The 24,288-nt window shown below is 34.0% G+C and overlaps 1 protein-coding gene across 1 annotated transcript in view; it reads left to right on the top strand.

Moving 5' to 3' along the window:
- Il1rap (interleukin 1 receptor accessory protein) overlaps positions 1 to 24,288 on the top strand; it is a 132,264-nt gene that overhangs the window by 100,093 nt on the left and 7,883 nt on the right. The window contains exons 7-10 of the mRNA XM_076868049.2: positions 1,854 to 1,980; positions 4,312 to 4,460; positions 20,324 to 20,473; positions 21,735 to 21,878. Coding sequence (XP_076724164.1) covers positions 1,854 to 1,980; positions 4,312 to 4,460; positions 20,324 to 20,473; positions 21,735 to 21,878 — 570 coding nt within the window. The remainder of the gene's footprint in view (positions 1 to 1,853; positions 1,981 to 4,311; positions 4,461 to 20,323; positions 20,474 to 21,734; positions 21,879 to 24,288) is intronic.

Raw genomic sequence — 24,288 nt, forward strand, 5'->3', positions numbered from 1 at the left:
GAATGTTTACTATGGCTCTCTGGCTCTCCTATTTTTGTAATTTTTCATGCTGGAAAAAAATTACTGATAACTGTCTAAATAAGAAATAATTTATGTCCTTCTGACTCAACATTTCCCAATTTAAGTGAATAGAAAACTATAGAAAAACTTTAACATTTTCTATATTGTATCATTTATAATAAATTCATTCGGTATGCAATATGAAAGAGAATGTGTATAAAATGTGCTAAAGATAATGCAGTCAATGATCAGCATGAATGGAGAACAGCAATACCAAAAAAAAAATTAAAATGAGTTTGCAAAAGTTGTTTGCCTTATTTAAAAAATAGAGATTACATTATGGGATCTGCCAACCTCAAATAAGCTGAATTTCCTAGAATTAGCTTTGGCTTTGTATAATAATATGAGCATTCTTCCCACTGTCAGGGTAAACTCCTATTAATCCCTAAAATATATTTCATCTACTTATAATATCATGTTTATAAAAACAGTTCTGGATTTGATGTTCATTTTATCACTTTATTGATCTAGGAAACTGGAGGAGAAAAACATAAGAACTATACATCAGAAGGAGAATAGAATATGATCCCAAAGTTAGATCAACCTAAGTACAAATCAGGGTGATCAGATAACCTATCCTCTAAACCTGACACTTTGTGAGAGTGAAAATAGTCACTATTAATAACTCACCAGGAATCCAGGCATAAAATAGTATTCTTCTTAGCAAGCTAAGATGGGAAATCCAGTTTAGGTCAAATTCTGGCCTAATACTTATAATAATTTGACCTAGAAATGTCTTTTATCATTTATGTGTTAGGTAGCTTTCTGTTGCTGTGACATAATACCTGAAACAACAACTTTAAAGGAGGATTGGTTTATTTGGGCTTGGTTTCAGAGGTTTCGTCCATGGAGAGCTGGCTCTCTTGTTTCTGGGCCTGTGGTAAAATAGAACATCTTGGTGGTAAATGTGTGGTGAACCAAAGATGGCCAGAAAGCAAAGGGAGGGCAGGGATCCCCATGTACCCTTCAAGGGCATCTTCCAACTCCTAAAGGTTCTACCACCTCCCAAAAGTGCCTACAGCTAGGGACTAAGCCTTTAGCATATGAGATTTATGTTACATTTAAGATATACACTGTAACTGTCTCTAAGATTCAGTTTTTGCTTCTGTAAAACACGAGTATATCCTTAAGATTAAATAACCTTGATTGGTATAAATATTTAGCACAATTACTTGTGCAAAATTCCAGTGTGTAGATTGCTGCCGCTGTTAACTACTATTCTCTCTGTCTGGAGTTCTCCCTAATCTCATTTTTCCATCTCAGAAGGATACTTTGGAACTTCTATTTTTAAATTGCCTGTAAGTTTATTGAATGCACCCCAATATCTTGAGTGTTTCAAAATGAGGAATTTGTGGTCAGTTCCCTTCACTGATGGTATGCTCCATCTTCCTTGGACAACAACCAAAGATCTGGGGAGTCTTTTCTTGTTTATGAAAGAAATAACAGAAAAGAGGAGCATTCCATAGAGATTTAAGACTAAAAAGATATTGCCAGAGCCTTTTTGAATAAACAATGTCACTTACAGAATATGTAGATTGCATTAAACGTGGCTATTCTAGTAATTTTAAATAAAGCTGTTGACCTTCTTTTATTGACTTTGTCTTCTATTTTATTATTATTTTTTGTAACAAAGTATGGCAGATTGCATTAAGATAGTCCACTAGAGAATTAGACCAATGAAGTCATGTGAGAGTTGAAAAATGATGTATTAACACAGATTAACTTTATCTGCTCCCTGTTTTTTCTTTCTTTCTTTTTTTTTCTTTTTCTTTTTTTTTTTTTTTTTTTTTAAGGAGAGGAGCTACTCATCCCCTGTAGAGTCTTTTTTACATTTATTAAGGACTCTCACAATGAGGTTTGGTGGACCATTGATGGGAAAAAACCTGATGACATCACTATTGACATAACCATTAATGAAAGGTATTATGCGGGCATGTAAGGGGTGATTAACCTTTGTCCATCAGTCAAAGGCCCTTTGATTTATATTAGTTAATGAAAGTAAAAATTCTCATTTTGCCTATAACTAGCAAAATTTTCATATTTTTAATGCTTACATCTCAAAGCAGGAATTCTAGACTTGTCATTCATGGACCACATGTCACCTAAGAATTGACTTAGAATGACCTGAGTCTAGGCATCTTCATCATAGTTTGCCAGCGGGGCATGTACCATACTGCTTCTTAAGCCCTACAGGATTCATACATTTATGATGTCAATTGGAATTAGATGGAATGTACATTCTACATGAATGGACAGCTTACAAAATAAGGTTGAATATACGTGAAAGAATTTTAAATCTTTTTCTCAATCCTGTATGTGCCCATGTACTTATGCCTCTGATAATCATGGGTTAGTTCTTGTAGCGCCTTGAATATGCATACCCTGTCTTTCTCCCCCTCAAATACTTCATAATTACATTGAAAATATTAAATAAACAAATAAATGTTCATGAAGTTTTGTTTTAAAAGTGAACGGGTAACAATATAGCTCACTCATAAAATAACAACCTGGGTCACTTTACCCTTAAAATTACCTGATTTTTTAAGGGAGATGGAAAAGAGAAAAGTATCGAAGACAGAAGACTTCTCTTTAAATGAAGTATACCATTGCCAAAGAGCAACTGGTTCACTGCAGCTAGCATGAGATTAGCTGATCAACTATGTGGCAAAGTAGTTTCAAGACCTTAAGCTTTAGCACTTATGTGCAAATAGACCTTAAGCCACTTGAATTTCTAGAATTCTAAATCTATGTTTTCTCCTAACAGTCAATTCAAATTTTGCGCAAAAATCATAAAATGTCTACTTCACAGCAGGTACAGTAGGAGTAACAATGATAGAGCAATATTTTCAATACAATGTGATAAATGCAGTGACGGAGATGCATTGGATGTTAAGGGAGGATTTAATAGGAGATTCAGTCAGTTTAAGGAGATTATGTAATGCTTCTAAGATGATACAGTACCAAAATCAATATCTGAAGGATGAATAGAAATTTTTCTAGTTAAAGAAATGAAAACAATGTTCCTAGTAAAAGGAACATCCTGCGTAAGGCCTGGAGGTTAGAGAAGCAGAGCATATTGAAAGGCACAAAAGGAGCTTTCTGAAATTGAGCTTTTTTTTTTTTTTTTTTTTAAGAAGGAGTTGGTGAAAGATGTGGCTAGAGGCTCCAAGGGAGAATTATTATTGATCATTTCAGGAATTCTGAACATCATGTTTCCCATCTTCATAATAATAATGAATGAATAGCAATGAAGTCATGCTGTTCCTCCTTGCTGCTATTGAAACACATTCTCAATGCTCAGAATAGCAGGGAAGTTAAATTTGGACTGAACCAATCAGAACCCTTAATTGAATTTTCCTGACTGACAGACAGTACACCTCATCCAAAGGAGAACCTGTATGGCAGTTGCTATAGGAGATACATATTTTTCCTCTTAAAGGAATGGAACACAAAAGAATTTTAAATCTTGATTTTAGACCCAAAATACCTGATCTTTCATTTACTGAGGTTTGAACATATTTAATTTCACAAAGTTTTCTTGCTCTGAGCAGATCCTCCCTTTATCTGTTAGGATTTAACCATGAGATTTCCGTATCTTCATCCAAATATTCTGCCTTTGTTCGCAATCTAATAGTAGATGCTGTACTTCGGTGGGATTACCAAAGTACAGCGTCTACTATTGTAGGATAATAATAATAGTCTTCAACAAACATTTATTAAGCTATTATTGTTCTAATACTTAAGCATTAATATAATCAGTTCTCAGAATTCTTCAGTAAGTTAATTCATATAATGCACCTTGTAGGGATTACTACCTTCCTTTTCCAAAACTGGAGCACACCTCATGAAAGATTAGCCATATTGCCCGAAGTTTATAGCACTAAATGACAAAACCTGGATCAAAACCCAAATAGGTCTGATCCCAGAAGATTCTTTCTAAATCAATACAGCATCCTGCCTCAGAAATTTGAATGAAGGAGACAGTTGGCTTTGAAGAAAAAGCTCTAGCAAGAAGTTAACATTGGGATTTGATCTAGACATTAGGATAGTGTGCAGTATAGATGGTGAAAAGCTTGTTGATATCTAGCTCTTCCCCTTTTATGGTCACTGCATTGCAAGTAACACTGCTCATCAGCATTCTTTCTGCCCTCACCTGGGTAGGGGCTCTGTGGGTGCTTATTTGTCTGATTCACAGAGCATAATGGCCCATGAGTCTCACGAATGCTTTGGTTTTCTCTTCCTTGTGTCTAGCATAAGCTATACTAAAACAGAAGATGAAACAAGAATTCAGATTTTGAGCATCAAGAAAGTTACTCCTGAAGATCTCAAGCGCGACTATGTCTGTCATGCTAGAAATGCCAAAGGGGAAGTTGACAGAGCAGCCAAGGTGAAGCAGAAAGGTAATGGATGCACTCAGCAGATGGATCTGTGAAGTCCAAGTGTAACAAGTGGTGAATAGGAAAACGGGAGACACTGAGAGCTCCTTGCATGGCCTCTGACGCATAGTAATGAATCAAAGTTTGAATGAGAACTCGAGCAAAAGTTTCCATCTATGTGAAGATACTCAAATTATTTTTTTTCTGATAATGTTAGTACCTTAGTACCCAAACTGTTGCTCCAAAAATCCATACAATCATGAGGCTCAGTTTTATACCCTATTCCATCATAAAAAGTGAAAAATAAAGAAAATATTCATAGCTACCAGGATGTAATAAAATTGGTAGAGTCACATGTTCTTTGTGAATTATAATGATACTTTTAGAAATCATTGATAGCAGAGTTCAAGTTTCATAAAGTTGATCATACCTTATGACTTAATGCTCTTGGAGATTTTCCTAAATAAATCACCTAACAGAAAGACAATTAGGTATCTATGAAAATTCATAGAATTATCTATAAAAATGAAACACAAACAGCAATCATATAATTGTGTGCGAGTAGTTAAGGGATAGAGTATTCATTTGCAGAAAAATGTAATTTTAACCATTTTACATACTATGTGTCAATATTCAAGTAGTTTTCATAATGTACCACTGCTAAAATGAAAAAAAAATTAACTTAAAATAATGTAAAAATGATTCTTATATTAATATTACCCTATTTTTACATAATAAATAAAAATTATAAAGCCTTCTTGTGTGAGCTGTTGCTCTAAAACAGGCTGTTGAATATTATTTTTGGGTCTCTCCTCTAATACAGTATCCCAGACAATTAATCCCTTTCAGAATCTTTTTCAGTGGTTGAGAGAAAAGAAATGATGTCTTCACATCACACATGCAATGAGGTCATTCAGAAACATCCTGGATCCTACTGTTTGATAAAACTTATAATATTCATAATAAAAGTGAAAATAAAAATTAAAAACCAGCTTATAATTGTTACTTTTTGCACTGGGACTAATTTTTTTTTTTTGTTTTTTTACTAATGTACAAACAGGATGCACCTGAACATTTCATTACACATGAGATAGAGGCAAAGCCTGAAATGTGTATATCTCTCAAGTCTTACTGGATTTTTCAGGATAAGTCATTGTGTCTGCTCCTCAGTTGCCTAAAGACTAAAGTACATGATGTTAGCAGTTCTTCAATGTTAAATCCTGAAAGCACTACTAAAAATCATTATGGATTACATCATGCAATGCATTATCTTTACTTTAGAAGTCAGCCAACATGTTGAAATCGTGATTTCTGTGCATCTTAACTCCGTGACCTTGAAAAGTCACTGAATCTCTCTGAGTCTCAATTTCTTAATATTTAAAGTAGGCAAATGAGTGCTAATACCTCATCAGGTTGTTTTAAAGTGCTCAAAGCAGATACTAGTGTATATTTCTATGTATTAAATGCTCAGTAAACATTAGCTTTAAGTATTGTTTCCACAAGGCTTTCATAGGTGTTACTTGACAAAGGCTTTCAAATAAATATCATAGGTGAGGTTAAGCAGTATCACTGGAGTTATTTTAATTTAGGACTCATAGAATCTTTAATATATAACATTTGATATGAATATCTGCAGTGGGGTGGATTATTATTAGCAGGATATTTTCAAATATGTTTCCAGATTTCTTAATTATGGAGCATTTTATTGGGATTTTCTTCTGAGACTTGTATTCTGGGGAACAATCATGGAGGGTTATATAAATTAATAAGTAATTGTCAAAGCATAGAAACGATATAGAAATAAAGGACATGTCTGCCCACCATAGTCACTTGAGTAGCTACCCTGACACAGAAGCCCTGCTCTGAATGTGGCATGGACACCATCAGGGTGAAAAAGACGAGTGGACCCACTAGACCAGATGCTCTGTCCTGAAAGGAAAGCCAGACAATGAGCCATTCAGATCTGTACACCCCGTGGTACCAGAGGGGTGGTGGCTTTGTTTTACTTAGCTTCTGTTCTGGGCCAGCTAGTGCTCGAATTCAGATATGATATCTGAGCTCACATTCATGCATTGCATTTATGAATCCTTCTTTGATTCATTAACAAGCATTCTGTGTACTCTATGAAAATGATGAGAGGAAGGGGATTGGATCTAGAATAGGTTTTATTGACAGCATAATTGTATCAATCAGCCAAAGCCAAGTGTTATAGAAGATGGAGCTAATGTAAACATGTGACATGTGCACTTGGTGTATAATAGGAAAGTGCTGAGGACTAAGGGATGGTGTATGTTTAATTTTATGAGAACCTGCCAAATTGATTTCCAAAGAGGTGGCATCAATTCCCGCCTCCATTAACAATGCAAGTGTCTTATGTCTTCACTACTTTTGGACGTGTCAAACCTTAAAATTTTAGCCATACCAGTGAGTAGTGGTAGGACATCATTTTTAAATTGTGCTTCTCAGAGATTAGTGTCATTAAATACTTTTAATGACCTTATAGGTCACTTCTTACTAGTTATTTCTGTGAAGAAGTGTCCTTTGACATCTTTAGCCCACTTTTTGGTCATTTGTTATTTAATCTAATATGTTATATGACACACACCTCTATGCACACACAACAGCACATTCTCAATACAAGTCAAATATTTGTCAAATATGAAACTAATACATATTTTCACCTAGTATATGAATTCCTTTTTTCTTTGATAGACATAATTGTTTTAAAAATTATGAAGTTTGTTTTATGAATTTCATCTATTATGGTTAGTGTTTTCTAAGTCTTGTATCACCAGTCTTTGTCCTGTATTAACAGTCCTGTATTCCTCTGGAAGATTAGATTTTTCCTTATGTAGTTAGGCCTATGATGCATTTCAAATTATGTTTTTATGGTGTGAGGTATAGGTTAAAGTCTAGTGTTTTGTTTTTGTTTTTCAAATAGCTGGTTGCTCCAGCATTATTATATGGAAAATATTTCCCTTTTTTTCTTGAATTATTTTGGTAACTTGGCCAAAAAATTCCTTTGGCTTAATGACAGCTGGTCTATTTGGTATCTCCTCTTCTGTTCTATTAACCTGTGCCTCTTTGGTCCAATACCTCTTCATCTTGATTAACATAACTTAGGATATATGTAAGGACTATTATAGAGACCATATGTTTTCATATAGACTTTAGTATCAGCTTGTCAAGATCTATACAAAAGCTTGCTGGAATTTTCTTTGGGACTGTATTAAACATATAAACCAATTTGAGGATAACGGAACACTTAAAAATATTGCATTTTCCCATCTTGAAGATGATGTTTATCTATTACTTTATGTTTGTCTTCATTAATTTCTTTTAACCTTTTTTTCTGTATTTGAGTGTATGAGTTTTGCACACATAGTATCAAATTTAACTGTCTATATTTTGACTTTTGTGTTGTTCTCACAGTATATTCAAATTCTACTTTACAATTGTTCAGTAATAAAACACAGAAGTGCAACTAATTGATTGATCTTGATTTTTTGACTTTCCCACATTCATTAATTATATAGGAAGCTTTTTCTTGTTTGCTTGGTTTGGGTTTTGGCTCCTTAAGATCATGTCATCCATAAATAAAAAGAATTTTATGTATTTCTTTCCATACTTTATACCTTGGATTATTTTGCAGTGTATAGTTCTTTTTTTTTTTTTTTTTTTGAAACTCCTCATACACTGATCAGTAAATTATGAGACATGATCGTCTTTGCATTTTTCCCAAATTTAGAGGGCAGGCATTCGATATTATATATTAAATATGATGTTATCTATAGGTTTTACTGTAAATGACTTTTATCTACATAAAGGTAACCTTTTATTTTTAGTTTGCTGAGAGTTGTTTTTTGTTTGTTTGCTTAATGAGTGTGTTGAATTTTTACTTCCATCTGTTGAGAGATTCATGAGTTTTCTTAATTTTAATCTGTCAGTGTGATAATTTATAATGATTGTTTTGAATTTTTCATCTAATCTTGTATTCTTTGAATAAACCCCATATCATCACGATTTTTTCCTGTATATTACTAAGACTTGATTTGTTAATGTTTTGTGAAAATATTCATTCATGTTAAAGATTTGTCTTAGTCTTTGTTTATGAGGGATATTGACTTAAATTTTTATCTCTTGTAATGCCTTTTACCAAAATTTAGAAATAGCTTCTTTTGCTATTATCTGATAGTCTGTGTATAAAATTGGTATTCATTTCTAGCTCAAGTTTTTAAAAATGTATCTTTTTTATTGATGCATAGCAATTATCCAGAAGAGTAGGTTTCATTGTGGCATAGTCATACAAGCACATAACATTTTGATCAATTTCAGTAACTCCCCTTGCCTTCCTCTCTCTTCCCCAATTCCATTCTTCCACTCTACTGATCTCCCTCATGAGGTGTCTCTCTCCTTTCCCTCTTCTTCTCTCTCATTTCAGTTTCCTCCCTGACTTCCACATAAAACAGAAAATATAACAGTCCTTGACTGTCTGAGTGTGGCTTATTAAGCTTAACATGATGCTTCCTAGTTCCATCTATTTTTCTGAAATGACTAATTCCATTCTTCTTTATGGCTGAATAGAATACCATTGTGTGTATATATCATACTGTCTTTATTCTTTTATGTGTTGATGGACACCTAGGCTGGTTCCATGATTTGGCTATTGTGAATTGTGCTGCTATAAACATGGGTATGCATACATTCTCTATAGTATGCTGATTTCAGAGAATACCAAAGAGTGATATACTTGGTTCATATGGTGGTTCCATTCCTAGCCCCTTGAGGAACCTCCACACTGATTTCTATAGTGGCTGTATTAATTTACATTTCCATCAATAGTGTATAGTTCCTTTTCCCCCACATTCTCACCAGCATTAATTGTAATTTGTATCTTTGTTTTTTTGGGGGCGGGGATGTAGGGATTGAACTCAAGGGCACTCAACCACTGAGCCACATCCCCAGCCCTATTTTGTATTTTATTTAGAGACAGGGTCTCACTGTGTTGCTTAGCACCTTACCATTGCTGAGGCTGGCTTGAAACCTTCGATCCTCCTGTCTCAGCCTCCCAAGCTGCTGGGATTACGGGTGTGTGCCACCATGCCTGGCGTAATTTGTATTCTTGATGATTGTCATTCTAACTGGATTGAGATGAATTCTTAATGTAGTATTGATTTGCATTGTCCTAATGGCTGAAGATGGTGAACAAACTTTTTTGGTCTGTTTTTGTTGGCCATTTGTACATCTTCTTTTGAGAAGTATCTGTTTAGTTTATTTTCCCATTTGTTTATTAGGTTTTTTGATTTTTTATATTAAGTGTTTGGAGTTCTTCATATATTCTGGATATTAATCCTCTGTTGAAAGTATAACAGACAAAGATTTTATCCCATTCTGTAAGCTGTCTCTTCATTTTCTTATTTCCTTTGGTGTACAGAACTTTTTAATTTGATCAATCCTCTTTGTTAGTTTTTGTTATTATTTCTTGAGCTATTGGAGAATTATTCAAGAAGTCATTATCTGTGCCTATATCTTGAAGTGTTCCCCTGTGTTTTCTTTTAGCAGTTAAAAGTTTTAGGTCCTATACTTAGGTCTTTAATTTGTTTTAAATTGATTTTTGTACAGTTTGAGAGTGAGGGATCTGCTTTTATTCTTCTACATATGAATATTCAGTTTTCTCTCCACATTTTTTAAAGAGGCTATCATTTCTCCTTCATCTGTTTTGGACACCTTTGTCATGAATCAGATGGTTTTAATTGCATAAGTCTTTCTCTGTGTCTTTTATTTTATTCTATTGGTATATGTGTCTGTCTTTATGCTAGTACCATGCTGTTTTTGTTACTATGCCTCTGTAGTATATTTTTCAATTGAATATTGTTAGACTTCCATAATTATTCTTTTCTTGGTTGGAATTACTTTGGCTATTCTGGATCATTTATTCTTCTGTATGAATTTTAGGACTTTTTTTTCTCATTCCTTGAAGAATGTTATTGGTATTTTAGTAGGGATTACATTGAATCTCTAGATTGCATTGGGTGATATGGCCAATTTACCCAATATCCATGAATATTGGAGGCCTTTTCATCTTTTAGTGTCTTCTTCAGAAATTTCTTTCTTCTGTGTTCCATAATGTTCATTGTGTAGGTATTTCTTGGTTAGGTTTATTCCTAGGTATTTTTATTAAGGTTATTGTTTTCATGATTTCTTTGCATTTGTTATTAGCATATAGAAAAGATATTGATTTTTTATGTTGATTTTGTATCCTGCTACTTTGCTAAAAGTCTAGTGGCATCTTCTAAGTATAAGATCATTTCTGAAGCAGGGATAATTGACTTCTTTCTTTCCCACTAGTATCCCTTTTATTTATTTTTTTGTCTTGTTACTTTAGCTAAAATCTCAAATACTATATTCAATACAATTGGTGAGAGTGGACATCCTCATCCTATTTCTGATTTTAGAATAAAATTTCTCAGTTTTCCCCCTTTCTACATGTAATAGGATTTGGGTGTGTCAGATCTTTCTATACCTAGTTTCTATGGAGCTTTTATCAAAAAAGATTTTTAATTTTGTCAAAGAGTCAAAGGCTTTGTCTGCATCTGTTGAGATTTTCATGTGATTTTTAGCCTCAGTGTTTTTACATGGTCTATTATGTTTATTGATTTGCATTTGTTGAAACTTTCTTTCATTCCCGGAATGAAACTAGTTTGATCTTGGTATATAATCTTTTGAATGTGTTATTCAATTTTGTTTACAAGTATTTTATTAAGAATTTTTGCATCTGTATTCATCAAGGACATTGGTCTGTAGTGTTTTTTTGCTATGGTTATTTTGTATACCTTTGTCTTATTTTGATATCAGGGTGATATTGGCTTCGTGTAATGAATTTGGGTATGTTCTTTTTCTTTTATGGTAGTTTTGGGAATTTGTTTTTTAAGAATTTTTTTTCTAATTTACCTAAGTTGTCACATTATTGGCATACAGTTTTTGTTGAATCATTTTCTCATTTAATGTCTACAGAATTTTTGGTGTTGTTCCACCATCATTCCTGAAATTAGTAAATTCTGTTTTCAATGTGTTTCAAATGGGCTTCCCAATTTTATTAAATTTTGCAGTGAACAAACAGGTGTTCATTTTTTTCCTATTATGTTTCTTTATGGCATTTCATTATTTTACTCATCTTTATTATTTTCAACTTTTATTACTTTATTTTTAATTTGACTTTTTCCATTATTTTAAAATAAAAGTGGAAGTCACTGATTTTAAGTAATCCTTCTTTTCTAATATAAACATTCTGAACTATGAATTTCCCTCATGGGATTTTTTTCAACCAAATTTAAGAAATGTTGAAATTTTATTATAATTCTGTACAAAATATTTTCTAATTCTTTTTATTTGTTTTGACCCATGTGCTGCTTAAGCGTAAGTTACCTGATTTATTATTATGTGGGGGATTTTCTAGATCTTTTAATTATGCTACATGTTAAAATCGATCTGATTGTTAAAAATGACTTAATGTTCTCTCTTGGAAAAATGATTTATAGTATTTCATATGTCATCTAAATTTAGGTAATTAAATTAGCAATGGATAAGGAAATTCGAGGGAAGGATTTCTCTGACTTAGAACCACCTGAGGAAATTTTATGATGGAGTGGAAAGAATTTTGATTTCAAACACACCTAGGTTCAAGTTTGGGCTCTGGTGCTAGCGATGTTTATAAACTGACCCTAGTGGTCCTTTTCTTATCCTTCAAATACCGAACTCTCAAAGTATCTGTGAAAACTGAGAAAATGGGTAATACGTACTTTGAATGGTGCTGTAAGCCTGATTTTTAACTTCTAATTTAATTTTGTTGTGACCAAAGACATACTCTGTTTGATTTATTTCCTTTTAAGTTTTGGTACCTTTAAGGCCTCACAGGTTGCCTGTTGCAAATGTTTCACATGCACTTGAAAAGGGCATATATTTCAGTGTATGGTTGTAGTATTCTGTAAGCCTCAACTAAATCAGTTGGTTTTAACATTGTTCATGTCTTCTGTTTTCTTGCTATTTTGTTTTCCATCATCCTAGTCATTCAATTGTTGAAAGAGAGGAGGAGGTTGTTAAAATCTTTCTTTTTATTTTTTCCAATTCTTTCCTCCATTTTGCCAGTATTTGTTTTGTGTATTTTTGAACTGTGTTATTAGGCTCAAAAATTTCTCATTAATCTTCTTTGCTTCCTTTCTTTCCCCCTTTCTCTCTTTCTGCCCCCCCTCTCTTCTCTTTCCTTATTTAATTAATTAATTAATTATTTATTTTTTATCCCCACCCCACCCCCTTCTTTTTTTCCCCAAGGTCTCTCTATGTTGCCTAGACTGATCGCTTCCTCTTCCATCTCATTCTCCAGAGTAGCTGAACTACCATGTATCCCCTGCATCCTGGTCAATGTGTCATTCTGATGAATTGACTGTTTTAAATTATAAAATAGTCGTTTTTTCTGTAATAATGTAATATTAATTAAGACACTGTAACTTTATTGTAGTTAGTATTTGTATATCTTTTTCCATTTAAAAAAAATTTATGCCATTGTCTTTATATTTAATGCATATATTGTAGATACAGCATATTATTGGGTCTTGGATTTTTTAACCCAACCTGATAACTTCTGTCCTTTAATTTGAATGTTTAGTCCATATATATCTTTGATACAATTATTTGTTTAGGTTATAGGAATTGAATCCAGGGGTGTTTTACAACTGAGCTAAAACCCCAGTCCTTTTTAGTTTTTTATTTTGACAGAGAGTCTTGCTAAATTGTTTATGGTCTCACTAAATTTCTGAGACTGGCTTCAAACTCATGATCCTCCTGCCTCAACCTCCTAAATCACTGGGATTACAGGCAATTTTAAATTGGCTTTATTTAATTCTATCATCTTGCTTTGTGTTCTCTACCTTTTTCATCTACTCTTTGTTTTATTTACTTTCCTACCTTCTTTTTGATTAATTGGTAATTTCTTAGAATTCTACTTTATCACCTTTTCCTCCTGTTTTTTCTACCTCTTTTTATTGTTTTATTTGTTTGTTTTGTTGCTTGTTTTTAGTTTTTCCTCTAGAATTTGCAAGAATTATTTTGAACTAATTGGATATTACTTTATGAAATCCTTGCAATGGCATACATCCATTCCTTTTCTCCTGTTCATTATGTTGTATATGCAAAAAAATATTAGTTTTGCATGTATTATGAAATGCCATAATGTATTGTTATGATTTTTCCTTTAAATGATTATCATTTAGTTAAATTAAGTGAGATAACTAGCACTTTATTTGCATATTTTCCATTTCTGGCCCTATATTCATTCTTGGTAACATTTTAGTTTTCAGAACTATTTATTATTTCTGATGGTTCACATCTGCTGGTGACACATTCTCTCAGTTTTGTTTTACTCTGAAAATGTCTTATTTCATCTTTTTTATATTTTAATATAAAGTTTTCAAATGCATGTAAGATTTAAAAGAATTATACAGTGAGCATATACCCTACCTAGATTCTACCATTAAGGTTTTGCTATTTTGTTTTTTTCATGTGTCTAGTCACTCATTTTCCCATTTATTGATTCATCTTATTTTTGATACCTTATAAAGCAATGTCAATATCAGTTAAGTTATTGCCTAAATGTTTAAGCATCTTACCATTATTGAGATTTTTAAAATTTATTTATAATTCCTTTTTTTGGTAAAACCTACAGTAAGAAATTGCATAACTCAAGCATATTATTTGATAACTTTTGAGAAGTGAATGTATCTGTGTAGGCTAATACACTATCATGATATAGAATATTACCATCACCCAGAGAATAACTCCCTGATCCTTTCCCTAATGGGATTATTTCTACTTCCCCTACCTCCTCCACACTTGGTAAGATGATTGGTTTGAATTTCTTTCTGAGAAGATTGTTTTTTCCTTTTTTTGAACTGTATGTTTGTGGACCCATACAGGATTCACCATTGTACAAGTGTTATTTAATTCAGCAACTGTTCTTGATATACACCCACACTGTTGTGCTTAGTAGTCATTTGGTTCTTTTGTTTGCCAAGGACTAATTTTTCAAAAGAATGTATTGCAATTTTTTTTATTCATTCTCTGGATGGTGGACATCTGGGTGTTTTCCGGTTTGGGGGCCTTTTAAATAATGCTTCTGTGAACATTCTTATTCATGTCTCTTTATGGACTTATTTTACTTTTCTGAGGTGAATACCCATGACTAGAATCACTGCTTAATTTTATCAGAAACTGTTAGACATTTCTTCTTAAGTGGCTGTATCATTTGTACACCACCACCTAGAGTGTATGCAAATCTTCACCATTTGGTGTTCTTAACTTCAGCTCTAATGGTGAGTGTGCCTTATTATAATTTTATTTTTATTTCCCTCATGACTAAATACTGAGAACTTTTTCCTGTGCTTATTAACCATCTGTAAGTATTCTGTGATATGACAGTTTAAATATTTTTATCCATTTTACAAGTGGGTGAATTGTGCTTTTATGATTGAGTTGTAGGAGTTCTCTATCTGCCCTAGATAACACTCCTTTGTCACATACATGTTTTTCAAATACTTTCCCATTCTGTCACATGCCAGTCTGTTTACTAGTGTTTTTTTTATTTTTTTAATATTTATTTTTCAGGTGTACATGGACACAACACAATGCTGAACCCAGGTCCTGCCTGTGCTAGGCAAGTGCTGTACTGCTGAGTCACAATCCCAGCCCCTTTTACTAGTTTTTAAATTGATAGAGGTTCTTACTTTTGATAAGGTGTTTTTAATTACTTTTACTTTAATGCTTATTGCTTCCTCTGTCTTAACAGAGCTCTGCATACTTCAGCCATAAAGTTTCACCTTTTGTGTAGGTCCATGATCTACCTCTAATTATAAGTTTTTAAATAAATGATATGAAGTAGGAATTGAAGTTCATTTTTTTTTCCTATGAATAGCCAGTGATTCTGGTGCTTTTATTAGTATTTTCACTAGATATGTAATTTTGAAAGATTTTCTTTTTGTATTTTAGCTCTTTAAAGATGCCCTTCATTTTTCTCCTGCAGAAAATTATTTATAATGTGAATTGGCAGCTTTTTAAATTATTATTTTCTTTTTATATATGTCTCATTTAATTGTGGTACTGTGGATTGAACTCAAGGTGCTATACTACTGAGCTACACTCATAGCCCTTTCTATTTTTAAGACATTGTCTCATTAAGTTTCCCAGACTGGCCTCAAACTTGTGATCTTCCTGCCTCAGCGACCCATGTAGCCAGGATAGCAATCATGCACTGCTATGTCCTGCTCTCATTTCTTTTTCTTTTGGGAGATTTTGAGGTTTTCTCATCATCACTTTGTTTTGAACAATTGAACTATGAGAGCCTTAGGTATGGTTTTATTCATATGTATCTTAGTTTATTAAACTTATTGGTTCTCTAAGTTTATATTTATTATTAAATCAAAAAATTTTCAGCCTTCGTTTCTTCAAATATATTTTCCTATAACTCGTAGTATTTTCTCTTTCTTTAGTCTTGCAGTAAAATTTATGATACACAACTCAGTAATTCCCCCTGAGGTAACCAAGTTTCTCACTTAATTTCATTTCTTTTAAAATCTGAGTTTGGATAGTTTCTAGTGACTACTAATAATTTCTTTTGTGACATCTAAGTTGTAGCATTTTTAATTTCAGAAAAGCATATTTCCATTTCTCTATTGTAATATTGATATTTCCTATTCTTGCATCATGATAGTCAAGATACCTCTTGCTTTTAATTCAGCAGACAAATTTTAATATACATTTCAATGTACTTACTGGCAATTGCAGTATCTTTGCCAATTTTGGGTCTATTTATACTGGATGATTTTTTTTTTCTGAATATGGATCACATATTTTTCTCTTTATCCTATTATTTTTTGTCATGTGGTGGACATTTTAGATGCTGTATCACTGAATCTCTGGGTTTTATTAGAATGTTGAGTTTTGTTCTAGCAGGTAGTTAATTTGCTTGCATAGGCATTTGCATATTTATTTGTCTTAAGTCACTTTCCATATCTGCATAAGAATAGTCAAAAAATAAATAGCCTTTTCTGTAGGGCTGCATGGGACCTACTTCTAAGGCTCAGCCTTCTGTGGCATCTTTGTAGCTAAATGAAGTTTCTGACCTCTAAGTGGCCTAAACTCAGCTCTTGTCCAGCTCTGCAGAGCTCCAGGTATTGTGCAGTTTCTAGCTGCTTTTTGCCTGACCATGTAAAGTACCACCCCAAATATGCTTCGCTTTGATTTGGCCAAAGACTCAAGGTAACCCCATGTATTTGCTAGAGTTACTTTTCTACTCTACTCCATTGCTAGTGTTCTCTTCTCTGTGGTACTCAGGCCTATAAATACATGCCAACTATTCTTGAACTCTAATTTCTTTGAATTCAGTGCAACCTCTGCCCTCTTTTGGCTTTCCTCTCTCTGTGCCACAACCCAGTTGTGAGTTCAGGATCCCAAACTCAGGTTGTTAATCCTGCTGCAGGTACAGCCTGGGACACAGCATATGAAATGATTATCAGGTACTCTAGTACTTGCTTCATGAATAGTGGCCTATTAAAAGAAGAAAACTTAAAAGAAGATTAAGCCTGTGACCAGGCTTAATCTTGTTTTGACCCTTTTCCCCATAGATTGCACTCATGTGCTATTAGTTGTCCAATTATGAAAAACCTTTTGTTTTGTATAAGGAAGGCAATTCTACTATCAGTTACTCCTCAAAGGACAGAAGCTGAAGTTCAAAATACATAAACTTTAACACACTGCAATAGCCAAATCAAACCATCTGAAGATCAAGTCCATTTTAAGTCTTTGCTTTACTGTTATTTAAATAGAGAATTCTCTGTTTGCAATTGAGGAAAAAAATGGTCATTACCAGTTCCAAGAATTATCAAGAAGTTCCATAAATTTATCAAAGTGTGACCACAGATTCTGTGGTCCCTTGGAATCTGAGTAGGTGGCATTTGCTTGAAGGACTCAATAGATAGCAAGTTTCCAATTACAATAAAGATGAAATTTGGAGTTTGGAGACTTTTTTTACTGTAGAATTGCAAAATGAATGGAGGAAATTTGGATTCAGGAATAACAAGAAGCAAATGGCTACATCCTGAGTTAGATTATTATTGAAATCAATGAGGGAAGCAGTTCAGGAGTCCAATTTGGCCAAATTTCATCACCCCTTTCTGATTGGAAACCCTTTGGTCTGAGAGTGCATAAGGGTAAAATAATTATGTCAAAATGCCAGAGGTTGCAGCTGGGGCAGATAGAACATGTGGGCAGAGGGTCACCCTTTCCCAGTAAACCAGCACAGCTCCACATGAAAACATTGTAGGGCATCCCTTGCACCTGAACCAAGCCATTTAGAAAATCAGGCTGATGGGGAATATTTTAAGAGTTCAATTAGTTAAGTACCATTAGGGTCTCCTTTTTAGCAAGATGGCTACACAAAATTATCCATAAATATGACACTTGTGATTGTGTGACACAAAACAAAATTTAAAGGATCATTAGAAAAAAAATAAGATAGTAGTAAAATGAATGCTATAGAAATTTAAGAGGGTAATTGATCTTTTGGTCATTAAGCAAGACCTTTATTGACGGTTAGAAAAATCCATTTCAGGTAAGTGTAGCTAGTGACCTTTTCTCCTCCTCCCCCCAATTTGCCTGGATGGACATTTTAGAGAGCCAAAATAACTCAGCAAATAATGCAAATAACAGTGGGACCTACCCTGGTGTGCTATTAACTTAACACGTACTCGGAAATATCAAGGACACAACAATTTTTGTGCCAGCTACCTGAATTAATCTTAGCAAATCCTCAATAACAACACTTCTGGCATTTTATGGTGGGATTTTCTTCTTTTAATAGGCCACTATTCATGAAGCAAGTACTAGAGTACCTGATAATCATTTCATATGCTGTGTCCCAGGCTGTACCTGCAGCAGGATTAACAACCTGCGTTTGGGATCCTGATCTTGAAACTCTACAATTGGTCCTTTAATTAGAAAAGTTTGGATTCAATTCCACTGATTACCATTTTTTTTCTTTTTTGCATAGAAAACTGTATAGAAAGGAATCTCTCCCCCTTATATATGACCAATAATTGAGCTCATGGCAATATTAGGCAAATATCCCTTCACTTTGAAGTGAGAGTTGCTCCATGGTGATCTTGAGGCACTCAACCACGGACCCACATCCCCAGCCCTCTTTTGTATTTTATTTGGAGACAGGGTCTCACTGAGTTGCTTAGCCTCACTTTTTGCTGGGGCTGGCTTTGAACTCATGGCTCACAGAAATGTTCCCTCACTACAATGACTAATAGACCTCCCTTGCCTCAGCCTCATCCCCTGGTCAACTCTATCACATACCTTTTTTTTTTTTTTTTCTTTCTTTCTTTTTGGCATTGATCAGTACTCAAAATTAACGCAGATTTATTTCCTTTTATTTTATTTCCTTTTTACTTTTCTGCATTAGAACATTATCTCCCAAAATACAGAGATCCTTCCTCTCTTATCCACCTTTCTGTCCCCCAAAGGCTGTGGCAAACAGTACATGTTAATAAGTAACCGTCAAATCAACAATTACCTAAGTTAAGCCCTCCTGCTTCAGATTCAGCAAATGTTCCATTCCTTCCTTCGACTCTTTAGCTAGTTACGACAAGCAACCAAAGGGAAGTTTCTGATACATAGTACAGTGTGAGAATCATTTAAATATCTAAGTAGGATGGATGAAAAGATGGTCCCCACCTGGAAAACTGGGAATGTACAGATTAGGGGAAGTGAGAGGGGGTGGAGAAGCAGGGCTATAAGATAAATCACATTATATAAATAAAAACACTGTAAAAAATTATAAATAGAGAAGAGTGGAGATTTCTACAGGCAGAGCTCAGCTTGAAAAAAAGGGTTTCATCTTTCAAAAAAAATGGCATTTTGAACATTGACCTTGAAAACTGAAACAGGGAAAGCCCTGTTCCAACCAGAAATTCTTGCATGATCAAGGCATGATGTGACGTCTTCTTGAGTTTTGTGAGGAAAGGGCAGAGGTCAACAAGACAGGAAGGTTGTCTGCTGTGACCAGTGATTCAGTTCTAAAAGGCTTGGTTTCCAGGGCTGATGAGTTATAGCCAGTTTTACGTTAATTGGGAATTATCTCACTCTATTTCTTATTTAAAAAAAAAAAAAAAGCAGGCATGGTGTCTATGACATAAAAGTAAGTAGGTTATGTGGAAATCTGTCCATAATCACATATTGTAAGTCAGTCTTCAGAGTGTGTATCCCAGAACTATGGACATGGGAGATGCTTCTAGCGCAAGCATACTAAGCATTTTGGATAAAAGTCCTCTGTTTCTGCCAACTGAAAATAAGATTTTTGAAGCCTCTTTGCAAATAAAGGAAAAGGAACTAAATTCCTTCTCCATGACAGTCTACCAATATCATGGGCTTCTCCAGGTAGGACATTTAAGATTCCATTCCAGAGACAACCAATCAGAGGGTAGAGGGACACTGTTCAAAAATGTTTTGAGTTGATGTATGGGTCAGATTGTGAGTTTAATTAGATAGCTTTCTGAATCCTGCCCAATGTTAAGATTCTGTTTTAGTTTGTTTATCATCAAAGTTCAAATCAACTGATAGCTAAAAGCACCTTCTATGCTACAAACAAAACACAGTAAAATGAATACGAGACAATCTAGTATTATGAAATAGAATCTAAAGTCTACAGTGTTATCTCTGTTTATTCAAACATGTAAGTCAGGTGCAGGGTTTAGCTGATGGGCTTATCCAGCTTTGCAACATGATGTGCCACTGTGATCACCACATAGAAATTCCTTCTGGTTTGTTATTTATTCCAGTGGTAGCTCCAAGATACACAGTAGAGCTGGCATGTGGTTTTGGAGCCACCGTCCTGCTGGTGGTGATTCTCATTGTTGTTTACCACGTCTACTGGCTGGAGATGGTCCTCTTCTACCGGGCTCATTTTGGAACAGATGAGACCATTCTAGGTAAGTGATGAAAGTTTGATGTAAACCTTTTCTATTGTCGTCTTTAGAAAACATATTCATTTGATAAAACCTAGGTTAACTAGACGATTTAACCACATTACCATGTATTTCAGTCTTTACTATTAAAAAGTCTTTCCAATGTGTAGTATTCTCCTTTCTTAGATCAATATGTGATTTAGTGTGAGATCAGTAATGTCCAAATAGGAAGTATAAAGCGAGCCACATAGGGAGATTAAAAATATTCTAGTGGCCAAATTAGAAAAAGTAAAAAGAAACAAGTAAAAATAATGCTTAGACTCAGTGTGTTCATATTATTTCAGCATGTAATTGATACACGTTTGAGATATTTGGCATTTTTTACACTAAAATTTCAAAATTCAGAATGTGTTATATTTTACACTCATAACATATTTCAGTTTAGACCAGATGCATTTCAAGTGCCCAATGGAAATGTGATTCTTGGCTACTGTGTTGGGTTGTCCAGGTCCACACTCTGTACTCAAGGGTGATCCATGCACCAGCAGCATCAGAATCACCTGAGGGCCTATTATAAAGAGACTCATAGTCCTAACCCTTTTAGAATCAGAATCTACATTTTAATAACACTCCCAAATGATTTGTATACACTTTAAAATTTAAGGAGCACTGCTCCATTGCAAAAACTTTGCCCAGAAATAAGAATGAAACATTTAAACATGCAGATACTTTCGTCCACCCCATGAGGATTCTAATTTGACAGGCTTTTGGAAGAGGCACATAATTTGCATTTCTATGACTCATTATTTTTATAATTATATAACTTTGGGAAAGAGTAATCCTTGAATCTAAATATATTTTTAATTATAGTTCGTTTCAGGTATATTTTGGACAGTTTCAAAAAGTTTCAATTTATAACTCTAATATATAAATGAATAATGTATCAAGAAAAGGAGTAGAAATTCTCTATATTAATTAACTTCTGGCACCTACAATTTATGTCCATGTTATGTTAATCTGTAGTTGAATAGGCTAAACCTTTCTCTTTCTCCACCATAGACTCAACTAACTAAGATGTAAATAGAAGACACATTGAATAAAAATTTAAATTCAAGTAGCTATTTTGCCTGGGAAGTACCACATGGAAAATCACAATAGCATCTATCACATAATGTATACATGCAAAAATAAAAATGTCCCACATGCAGAAGTTAGATTTAAGAAAAAAGGTCTTACTTTTGATAAACTTTTCTAACTGATATGGGATCTGTGTTCCTTTTGCTAGATGGGAAGGAGTATGATATTTATGTATCCTACGCAAGGAATGCTGAAGAAGAGGAATTTGTGTTATTGACCCTCCGTGGAGTTTTGGAGAATGAATTTGGATACAAGTTGTGCATCTTTGACCGAGACAGTCTGCCTGGGGGAAGTAGGTATTTCACAGGAGTACAAATGATGTTACCCTTGAAAGGCAAAGGGATTCTTAGCTTTAGATTGTGTGTGAGAGTCATAGTTCTATATTGGATATTTAATGTCCAATTCCTTGATGTAATAGAGACTTCTCCAGAAATAACACTATATTGTAAGATTTACACTATTCAACTCGTTTAGGGTATTAAAAATATTTTTCCTGGTTATCTTTAACAACTCCATTTCAGAAACATAGATCCACAGTGGAGTTAAACTATATCAAAGTGTCATAGCTTTAAAAGTCCTTGAAATTCATATTTAGATTTTTACAAAGTTCATACAAATCTGCATTGGTTTTCTAAGAATGTTTTGTTTTTGTTTTTTTACAAAGACTGAGTAAAATTAAAATGTTGTTTTTATAAAGATTGAGGTTTACTTAGTTTTACTAAGACTGAGTTACAGATGAGGGTGCATAGAATTTTCCCTTCTTTTGTTCACTGACAATAGAATATTTTCCTTTGGCACTTGGCCATTTCCTTTTCTTTGCTTTTGCTTTCTAGCAAACTTGTACTACTCAAATTCTTTTTTTTTTTCCCCCTTGGGTCTGCTTCTGTTTTATCAGCTTATACATTTGAGATTTATTTTAAAAATTTACAAGGTATTCTAGTAGATTTGAAAAAGAAAAGCGGAGATTGCTGAATGTCTTAAAGCAAAAGTATCTTTTCAAGGCTAAACTATAAAACACAAAGCAATGGTTCACCTGTGTCTTTGTAAAAAAACACAAAGTAATATTTATAAACTAAACTCCCTACCTTTGAAATTCACTTGCACTGTCTCTAATCTTAAGCTTGACAAACTAATTTTCTTCCTAGAAGATCCTGTTTACGTTAATCATTTGTTTAACATGTTTTTGAAAGATGTTATGTAAATCATTGAGACATAAGATAGGCTTAAATATTTTTCTCATTTTGAATTAAATAGATCTGCTATCTTATTTCCCTAATCATCATACAAAAGCTTATCATATTTGCCTTCAGAAGATATCTCTTTCAGTATAGCTTTGCCAGGAAATAGTAAATTAATCATATGGTTAAAGGATAAATTCTGTTCATTTTAATGCTTAATTCCCCCATATCACACTCATCCATTTATCCTTTCATACAGCCATTCCATCAATACTTACTGCGTGAAAAGTTAAAGAAAAATATACATATATAACTTAGTAAGACTTTCCAATAGGGTTGATAGTTCTTGGGAGAATTCAAGCTTTCTCTTATTACTCTTGCATCTTTCTTCTGATAGATTCTTGTGTCATTTTGTATCCCCCCTGCTGCTCTTGCCCAATTCACTTTGCCTCTGGTTCTCTTTCTATGCTTACATGTGGTCAGCCTCCAGTTGAGCTTCTTGGAGCAGACAGATATTTATTCCTAAATTCTCCTCCAGGTTGCACATGCTAGATTCTAATTGCCTATCTTTACCTATTATTTCTGAACTCACAAAGATTAAGCATCAAAAAGACTGCATAGGGGAGTCTGGTGAGCCATGACATACATTTCCATAACATCAGTGCATCACCTGGAGTTGGCAACTATCCCTGCCCTGGTAAAGGATTATATAGCCCTCCCTAAGCATCTGTGAGGTGATACATTAGTTTCAAGAATTTACTGAGAGGAATTAATCAGAGCCCCTTACTGCAGAATAAAATTATACTGCCCTTCCATTTCCCCTGCTTCTTCTTCTTCTTCTTTTTTTTTTTTACTTTAAAAAAGTGTTTGCCAATGAGTGAAAGTAGACACATCAGCAGCAGCTGCAGAAACACATGGCTCCCTAGTAATGATAGTATTTTGAGGAGAAAGATCAGGGATTAATTTGGTCTCCACAGCAGAGAGAGGTAGAAAGCCAAGTTGAGAATGCATTTCTAGACAAGGTCCCATTGGATTGGCTAGATTTTTGAAGGTCCTCATCCAACCACATTGATATCAGTCAGAGTCACGGAGGTGTTCAACAGTGGAGGGAACTTTCAAAAGTGAACATTCCTACTCTTTCCTGTGTTAGCAAAAAGTGAAATTCTATGATTTGGACTCTACAACATATATCTTTTGAATTTTTTTTATACTAGGGAGATTATACAAAGGTGTCTTTGTATAGGGCTTAGGAGTAGGTCTGACTGGGTTACAACATATCATGCTGTTGGTAGAAGCTGATTCCTGTGTCACGCATCTGTTCATTGTGGCTCCAGCCATGCTTTGGAAGACTGAGGTCACAGCCATGTTTTGGCTTCATACTTGTTTGGAATCTTTTTGAGTGGAATATGTGGATGCCATTTCCATTTTCCCTGAGGAGAATGGCACTTAGTGAAGAACATGATTGGGTCTAAGGATAACCACGTGCTGCTGGTAAGGCTTCACCTGGGTTCTTCAGGCCGTCAC

Source organism: Callospermophilus lateralis, chromosome 10 (assembly GCF_048772815.1).
Source record: "Callospermophilus lateralis isolate mCalLat2 chromosome 10, mCalLat2.hap1, whole genome shotgun sequence".
NCBI lineage: Eukaryota > Metazoa > Chordata > Mammalia > Rodentia > Sciuridae > Callospermophilus > Callospermophilus lateralis.